At 49.5% G+C, this 9500-nt stretch overlaps 1 protein-coding gene across 1 annotated transcript in view; it reads left to right on the top strand.

Annotated features, from left to right (window-relative positions):
- The first annotated feature begins 8429 nt into the window (after positions 1 to 8429).
- Positions 8430 to 9500, top strand: part of POU4F1 (POU class 4 homeobox 1) — a 2295-nt gene continuing 1224 nt past the window's right edge. The window contains exons 1-2 of the mRNA XM_008582920.1: positions 8430 to 8552; positions 9211 to 9500. The exon at positions 9211 to 9500 is cut by the window's right edge and continues 26 nt beyond it. Coding sequence (XP_008581142.1) covers positions 8430 to 8552; positions 9211 to 9500 — 413 coding nt within the window. The remainder of the gene's footprint in view (positions 8553 to 9210) is intronic.

Raw genomic sequence — 9500 nt, 5'->3', positions numbered from 1 at the left:
TTCTTTGATGTTGTCTCAGCTATTGAACTAGTCTATAAAGACCAGGAAAACATACCTTTTTAAAATTGATTTTATGATACAGGGTTTGACAAACTATGGTCCATAGACCAAATCTGGTCTGCACCTGTTTTTGAAGGCCTGTGAGCAAAAAAATGGTTTTTACATTTTTAAGTGGTTTTTAAAAATCCAAAGAAGAATATTTCATGATACAGGAAAATTATATGAAATTCAGATTTCATTGTTTCTAAATAAAGTCTTACGGGGACACAGCTACATTCATTTGTTTATGTATTATCTGTGGCAGCTTTTGTACTATAACAGCAAAGTTGAATAGTTGTAAGAGAGACCATATGACCCACAAAACCTAAAATATTTACTATCTGGCCTTTTACAGAAAAATTTACTGGCCCTTGTTGTAATAGACTCTGAGGATTCAATGAAACCATGAAAGTGTAACAAGTCACTTTCATGATGTGGAGAATCATGCCCTCCACTTTTAAAAGCAATAATAGCTAGAAAAAGCTAATGTAAAGCATAATTTTCGTTCTATCATATATAGTTTCCAATAATTACTTGTTCATTATTTTATCTTTCTGATATGTTAAAGCTAATGGATATTTTCAGAGCTATTGGCAGTTTAAATATCTTTGACAATATGGTTTTATACATTAGAAGCTCAATTAAATGTAGAATCTAAAATTTTTCTGTTACAGGGTAAAGTTAGGGATGCTATGGTCTGAATGTATGTGGTCCCCGCTCCCAAATTCATATGTTGAAACCTAACCCCCAAGGTGATGATATTAAAAGGTGTGGCCTTCAGGAGGTGATTAGCCCTGATGGGATTAGTGCCCCTGTGAAAGAGGTTTGAGGGAGTTTCCTTGTCTGTTCCACCATGTAAGGATGCACATAGAAAGCACCATCTTTGAAGCAGAGAGCAAGTTCTCACCAGACACTGAATCTGCTGGTGCCTTGATCTTGGAATTCCCAGCCCCCAGAACTGTGAGATACAAGTTTCTATTGTTTGTAAATTGACCCATCTAAGGTGTTTGGTTATAGCAGCCAGAACAGACTAAGACAAAGAATAAGCCTCACTCTAATTCCATCTGTAACAAAAAATGTGTATGTTTTTAATGCAAATATATACTGGCACTGTGCCATGGAAATCCTGAATGTGTAACTTCATTTACTAATGATTAACCTGGGTGAGAGTATCCATATTAGACCAGAGTATTTCCCAGCTGCTTATCTTCAGAAACATCCCTCCTTCCTACCAGTGTTTTGTAAATTAATGTCATTAAACCCGTGCCATTCCTCAGTTAAAGGGAATAATTTGTGCGGGATTTGATTTTAATCACATTATTGTTTGCATTCTATAATAATCTGATATCATGACAAATGGTGGTCTCACAGATGTTGAAATATACCTATTATATACACAAACATACAACAACAAAAAAAAAGAACCTCCCTTTTACTGAGACCAAGTATTTTGCTGAACTGAACTCTATCTCATCTAATTCCCTTTTCAAATCCTGTGAGCCAAGTACTATTATCACCAATTTACAGAAGAGCAAATTGAGGGTTAGTGATCACACAGCTTAAATGGGGTAGAACCATCTTTAAGCTGGATCTTGGACTCCAGAGCTTGTGCTCTTCCTCTCCTATGTGTAACAAACAGTTCACATTTGTAGACCAAAGATGAACGGATTTGAATTATCCTAGGGATTCTTTTTAAAGTGGCACTTTGGAAATATTAGCATGCTTCGTTTCAAGTAGCATTTAATTCCTGCATATGTTCCTGGCTCTGACTCTACTCAACAGAAGCTCAATGATGGGAATTTTGTATGCCACTTTTAAGTTTAAAGATTCACATTAACTTTGACATTTAGGCAAATTTAACCTTCCCCTCTTAGCTAATTTCATTAAAGCTATGTTAGAAAAAGGTGCACTAGTGATAAGGAAGCAGATATTTAGTGCATGTTATAAAAACGTCTTTTGACTACTCATCTTTCTAACATGCTAAGGCTACAAGAATGTGACAGGATGCTAAGGGTTTTCTGTTTTGTTTTTGTCGTGACTTTTAGTATCCGTCTTGATTTTTAATTCTTTGTTTTGGTGGCTGACTGGTAAGGGTATTGAACCCCTTGACCTTGATGTTATCAGCACCATGCTGTAATCAAGTTGCTAAGGCCAACCAATCCTTTGATTTTTAAAATCTTCATGTCATTCCTGCTTTATTGGATCAGTTCACACAAAAACAGAATGGCAGACTAAAGTTACAGTCCCTTAATTTCAAGTCTGCTTTGTTTTTCTGTCTCTTTGGTATCTACATTGGTTTGAAATAACTAAAGTTGCCACTGAACAAGAAAACTTAGTCTTGATGTTTCAGAAACTTGCTTCTAAATATTTGAATGGTTTTCAGTTATTCAAAGTGTAATACATCCACTAGACCCCCCCCTCCCCCATTTTGGTACCTGTGGATGTTATGGAGAGCATCAAACTGAGATGAACGGTTTAGGGCGTGTGGCCTATTAGACTAGAAGGGTTTCCCAAAGCCTGGTAAGAAGGTCTTTCATTCCTATTTGTGGGAGTCCTAGAACACAGGCATTGCCTATCACTGTGTAACCCGATCCCTTTAATAGTACTTGGCAGAGAGCGGTTTCCCAAAGCCTGGTAAGAAGGTCTTTCATTCCTATTTGTGGGAGTCCTAGAACACAGGTATTGCCTATCACTGTGTAACCCGATCCCTTTAATAGTACTTGGCAGAGAGCAAACCTTTTAAGCAATGAGCTCTGAGTGCTTCATAGTGAACATTTATTGCCTAATTCTCGGAACCCCACTCTGAGCGAGGAAGCATCTATTAAGATCCAGATTTCTTTTAAAGAACCCATCTAGAGCCCAGGCTAGAACGATTGTCAGTTTTGCATGACTAAGGTAGTCTAGAATACTTTGAGTTAACAGCTCCACTTCTTGAAACGAGGTAGATTCCTAGGTCAGCCCTGTCTTGATAAAGAGCAGACACTCTAATAGATGTTAGTTGGATTAAACAAGTATGTAGAAATGTGGGCCTCGTGTGACATTTATAATTTGGGGGTGTAAAGATCATTCCCCAGGGGCAAAGTTTTGACTTGGACATTTATTATGAGGGGAGAAGATGTAATTATTGTCCATTTTGGTTCTTACAACATTGGTGAGTATAAAAGTGTCCGTGTTGAGGACAGCATGGCTCAGCGAGGAAATCTGGCGGCTTCACTGAGGTTCTTTTCGACTGGGTCTTGAAGGATGAGTAAGAGTTTGGCGCGGAAGAGGACGCCTGTCGCCTGTGCCAGGGTATGCCGGAGAGGTAGCCTATTTAGCGGCTGTCTCAGAAAAGGGGTGAAGGGACTACTCTCTAAAGTCAGGGCTCCTGATTGATAAAGGTTTCCTGGATTGCTCCAGCTGGAGCTGGCAAGTTTGACTTTGCTCCGCCACCTCTCGGAGTCCCCCGAGAGGCTCTTGGGCTTTCCCTAGCCGCTTGGGCGGACGGCCTGATGGCGAGACAGTGACTCCCTGGGCTCTGGAAAGCTTAGAAGGTGGCGGGGCGAACCCGTCATCTGTCCATTAAGCCGAGGCTTGGTGCCCCGAGAGCCCGAAGAAGCGACCTCGCCTCACCCACGCAGTCGTCTTTGTGTAGGGGCGGGGAAGCGAAGTCTGGCCCGCCGGCCTCCATTCTGAGCCCCCGTCCCTCCCTGGGATTCCAGCTAACTGAGCCTTCCTGGATTCCCGCCGCTAGCGCCCGCCCTCCTCTTCCCTGCTCCCTTGCCATTCCCCGCTCCCGGGTCTCCTGGGAGGACAGACCCGCCCTTTCCCCTCCAGCCGGCCGGAGTTTCCCCAGCTCTTGAGGGCGCTCTCAGCTGCTCCCTCCCGAGCCCCACCCGAAACGGCCTGCTCTGCGGTTTCCTTTCATTTTATTACCACTCGTGAAACCTGGCGATTAAGACGCGAAACCAACAAAGAGTTTTCTTTCCACCTTAACCTTGCACACAATCCTTTAACAAATTAATTAATCCTAATGAATTAACACTTCATTTATTTAAACGCGCTACAGTCCATGAATTAAATTTTCATGCAGTGATTAAAGGCTGTTAAAATATGCATGATTTCGTTAAAATTTTATAATAAATCAGGGCAATGTGTTACATGACAAGGCAACTATTTCCCAGTCCCTCGCAAGGGGCTTTGATTTGTGCGGGCGGCGGGGAGGAGGGGCGGCTGGCGGCGGCGCCGGCGAGCGCTGGAGCCTGGCGGCAGGACCCAGCCCCGCACTCTCGGGCTTGGACTCGCGGCCTCGTGGTTTCCTCCGCGGCTTCCAGACCCTCTTAGGGATCCTGCTTCTGGAAGCAAAGTGGAGCCTGCGGAGGGCGACGGGCGCCCGCCTTTTGGTCCTCGGAGGCGCGCTCGTGGGGGGCTGGGAGTCCTCTGCTGGGCATTTACTCCAGCAGAGCGCCCTCCAGCAGGGCGCGCGTGTGACCGCGGAGCGGCCGGCTGGCGGCTCTGTGGACAGAGGGAAGGCGACAGAACTTCCATCTCGTTGCTCGGGGTCAAGAGCGGGAGTGTCCGTTTTGTTTGCTTGTTGTTGTTGTTGTTATTTTAACGCGTGGACCTGGAAGCCCCTTTCCTGACCAGCGCGCTGTTCTAGGTTTGAACGGCCCGGCCTGGGAGGGGCGGGGACGCCTCTGCTCTTCTTGGGACCTGAATCACAGGGGCCCGTGGCCATGTTAAGCGGTACAACATCGTTCTCTTGGGCTGAGAAACTGGTTCTGGCCATGAGCAGGGGAGGAGGATAGGCGGAGCCCCTGTTAGGACAGAAACGTGGTTGTCATGCATCACCCGTGGGGCTTTCCCAAGGTAGGTGGGTTTTATGTCCAGAGAGATTAGGGTGGAGATTCATGCAAAGATCTATATCTATATGGAACGCCGAGCGCGAGAATGACCGGCAGTGAACTTTGCTGGGATGCCTCATCCGGGTCGCAAGGCCATCGGCGACATCTCGGGCGGTGCGGTCACATCCAGGAAAATGTCCTCAACAGAAGTTGCATTTGAATTAAACGACGAGAAGAAAAATAACAGTGGATTTTCCACCGGCTTACTGCTGGAACCCAGTCTGAACGCCGAACCGGGAGCTTTAGAAGAGATCACAACGGGCCCCAACTCCTCACCCACCCGGGGCCTTGGGAATCGAGGGGGGCGAACGGCTTCAAGTGCTAGGCAATGAAGGGTGGAAGGGAAGGACAGTGGCCTCCAGGAAGTCTGAGCCTTAGCAACCCAGAGCGCTGCCGGGGACTGGACCCTCCGGGCTGAGCTGAGCCGGGGCCACTGCCCCATGCTCATAGACTGTCACCTCCAGGAGGGCAGGCACCCATATTTATCTTTAGCATCTTGTACTGGCCCAGACTAGTGTTCAGCAAGCATTTGAAGGAAGGTAAGTTAGCAAGTAAATGAGGGAGGGGTGAAATAATTGGCTTCTGAAAAAGAACAGGCTGGAATCAAAATTTTCAGCTCTACCTGGGGATATCACACACCTCCTGCTCAGTCTCCATCTCCTTTTTAAGGAGAGAGAAGACCCCTTCAGGGATCTTTTTGCAATCCCCAGTCAGATCTAGCTTCTTGAACCCTCTCTGCCTTTTTGTCCTGGCCCTCCTTAGCTGGTCTCACTTCCTTCCTGCACACATACATTATTTGATGGAGCACTTTTACTCTGTGACTAGCAAGTGCTAAACACTGTGGTGGAAGACAGATGTGCCCTAGATGGGCTTCCAGTCCGAGGGATTTGTGGGTGGGGGTGGGGGTGGAGATTGTATCCATTGCCCTCATATTTCTAGCCCCAGCAATAAAAGAGATATTCTGGACAGAGGTCTGGCCTCACCTCAAGGTGGACAGGCACTCCTTGTTGTCCAAAGAGAGGTGAGCTGGAAAGGGAGTCTTGGCTGATGGTAAACTCTTGACTTCAGGCGGGGGGGGGGGGTCGCCACCCCACTGGGTTTACTGGAGACCTCCCAGGGTCAGAGGGTTATCCCAGCTGCGCTTCGGGAACTCAGGGGCTCGCCTGGTTCTCTGCAGGTCCATCTGGCCACAAACCTGTGCTGCTTGCGTTTCTGTCTGTTCTGCACCCTTCAGGATCCCTAACAGCGTTTCCCAGAAGGCCTTGGGGGGGGAGCAGGATCCTTCCCGCTCCCCCTCTCCCCCCAGAGAGCGCAGGGAACCGCCGCGATGGGTGTCAGGAAGGATTAGGTTAAGCCTGGACACCCGGTGCGACAACTGCCATAGGACTCACTCTTTCCCTCCAGCGACGTCCCGCTCATCGTCCATTCCCTGTCGAGATAAAGTTGCATTTAGCGCTCCCAGGGGGCCGCATAATGGATGGAGACACAGCTCCTTCTCTCACCAGCAAGTGAACATCCTTCTCACTTCCCTCTTGGGCTAGAAGGAAGAGAGGGGGTGGGGGGACAGAAAAGAAAAGAAAAGAAAAGAAAGAGAAAGCCACGGTGACGCCTGTGGGCTCTTCTTGGAATCTGAGTAGGTGAGTGGGTATGCTAAATACACACGCGTATGTGCAAAGGAAAGATAAAATCCACGGGAAAGCAAATTTAGATTTACAGAAATGAGATCTGCTCTTTGGTGAAAATACAGACCTCCGTGGTGTGGGAGAGACCAGAAAGATTATTTATCTGATCGCTGCTTCCCATAAGCAGCCCTTTGCCGATCTCCAGCTCTCTTGCCGCAGATATGATAACATCTGGGCCATTATTATCACCTTGGGCAAGCGCTGTGTCCCTGGGGACTAGGGCACCTGAACTGTGGCTCCCCTGGGAGGTCTTTGATCTGTCTACCGCATAAGGACCATATAACATGTTGGCTAATTGATTTCTTCTTCTTCTTAGGTCTTGATTTCACAATATATACGTATATATGTGTGTGTGTGTGTATATATACACACACACATATGTATATATATGTATATATATATAGAGAGAGAGAGGCTGGACCAGAGCTTTTGCCTGCTCTTTCAAATGGGTTTGCATTAATATTTTCAATCACACTTTCCTATAAGTTAGCTTGATCCTGGCTTTTATCGAAGAAAAAATATACAAGCAAGCAGAGATAAGAGGCAAAGAGCCAAAACGACAAAAGGCAAAAGACAGATTCGCTTTTCTCTGAAGCGGTTTTCTTTTCTTGGAGTTTCCAGCATAAAGTGTGTGTGTGTGTGTGTGTGTGTGTGTGTGTGTACAGGCTGAGGAGAGGAAAGGATCCCAACTACACCCTGTTAACTATTTTTTCCTTTTGATTACTAGAAGCCTCAGATCACCCGGAGCTCGTTTGAAACGTGGGTTTGTACACGGTTAAAGGAGACAAACAATATGAGAAATGCACAATTTCATTTCAACAGCCTTTCCTGAGTAGAAAGCACACGCTCCTTGTGGTTCCTAAGTGGCTGTCACTGGCGGTGCCTGACACAGTTATATTCACAACAACAACAACAACAAAGTATGCGGAGGAAATTAAATTATATGGAAATCAATAGCGTCTGACTGCTTCAAACAAACGTCTGTCACTGCGATTATTCTCCAGGAACCTATTTATAAACCTTGAAAGAAACAGGTTCTTGCAGCAAAAGACAGCACCTTCTGCATTTCTGTGTTGTTGTTTATACTGTATACAGAGGACTGCGCGGGCATAATTTAACATACAAATGCCCAGCTGTATACATTATATAACAACTTATTAGGCATCCCGGAGAGGAGGTGTGCTTAAGTAATGCGCATATACTTGGGGTTTGCGATGGGGGAAAAAAACCGCACAGAGGGGGGCGTGCGTGCATCCTTCTTCGTTTAAAAGGTGCCTACCCTTAGACAATAGCTGGCCCTTCTGATCTTTCCAGACCCGCGGTGGGAAAGGTACAGCGTGCAGTGCGCATGCCCGTGCAGCTACAGGTGCATCACCTGCGCTGTCCTTGCTGGTGGTCACTATAAGAGCGGCTCCCACCCGCGGGTCGCCGCCGGACGAGCGCGCGCCTGCGCGCAGACGCACGGCGCCGCCGAAAGGGAGAGCGCGCGCCAGACAGACGGAGACAGCGGATGCCTGTCAGCGCGGCGGGGCTTGAGCTCTCGCGAGAGTTTCCCTGCCCGGCCGCGAGAAGTGGGGCTCAGGTGTAAGAGGAGCGCATCCCGTCGGCGCGGGTCTAGAGCTCCCGGAGAAGCAGGACCGCGAGGCCGGCGCGCTGCGCTCTGCGCGGTCAAGGGAGCGCCGGGCGGCAGCAGGAGCAGCAGCAGCCCGCGGCGCGGCCGCCGCCACCGCGGCTGCAGCCTCTGAAAGGAGGCCGGGGGAGCCGGCGTGCGCACTTTCCCGCGGACTTTCGGAGTGTTTGTGGATTTACATGCCAAGCCGTCAAGATGATGTCCATGAACAGCAAGCAGCCTCACTTTGCCATGCATCCCACCCTCCCTGAGCACAAGTACCCGTCGCTGCACTCCAGCTCCGAGGCCATCCGGCGGGCCTGCCTGCCCACGCCGCCGGTAAGCGCCCCACGCCCGCGGCCCCGGCCCGCGCGCCCGCCCCCTCCCGGTCTCCGAGACGCTGCATGTCGGGTGCCGCTGTGTGCAGGTCCCGGTGCGGGGATTTGCGGGCAGGGGTGTCTAGAGGAATCCCGCTGCGAGGCACGTTTTGTCCAGTGGCGCTTAATGTCTCGTTACCGTCTGCCTCTGCCTGCGTGTCGGGCGCCTGTGATCAGAGTGGGGCGCGCCGGGGCCGTGACTTTCGACTTCCCTCCACTTCCTCTGTTAATTTCACGCCTCGGAAAGGCGGCCTCTGTGCGTGCTCGGGGGTGCTACACGGGTCCCCAGCTGCGAGTTACATCTCCATTTCTTCTTCTTTTCTCCCTCCTGTGTCGTCTCCCACGCCCTTTCTCGGAATGTGTTCTTCTGTCCCTCTCTCCCCTCCTTCTGCACCCCTCGCCACGCTCCCGTCCCTTCTCGTCTGTCCCCCTGCCTCGTCCCTAATGTGTCCTCCGTTCCATCTTTCCCGCTCTCCACTGCCCCCACCCCCGTTGTTGTTATTTTGGTTGCTTTGTGTTTGCCCTTTGCATGTTATTTCCGGCCTGCGTGTGTGTGTGTGTGTGTCGTTGTCGCTTTTTTGGTTTTGTGGTTTTTTTGGTTTGGTTTGTGTCGCCCGCAGCTGCAGAGCAACCTCTTCGCCAGCCTGGACGAGACGCTGCTGGCGCGGGCCGAGGCGCTGGCGGCCGTGGACATCGCCGTGTCCCAGGGCAAGAGCCACCCTTTCAAGCCGGACGCCACGTACCACACGATGAACAGCGTGCCGTGCACGTCCACGTCCACCGTGCCGCTGGCGCACCACCACCACCACCACCACCACCACCAGGCGCTCGAGCCCGGTGACCTGCTGGACCACATCTCGTCGCCGTCTCTCGCGCTCATGGCCGGCGCGGGCGGCGCGGGCGCGGCGGG

The sequence above is a fragment of the Galeopterus variegatus genome, unplaced genomic scaffold (assembly GCF_000696425.1).
Source record: "Galeopterus variegatus unplaced genomic scaffold, G_variegatus-3.0.2 Scaffold2767, whole genome shotgun sequence".
Classification (NCBI taxonomy): Eukaryota; Metazoa; Chordata; class Mammalia; order Dermoptera; family Cynocephalidae; genus Galeopterus; species Galeopterus variegatus.
The sequence above is the reverse complement of the archived record's forward strand: the minus strand, read 5'-3'. Positions and strand labels throughout refer to the sequence as shown.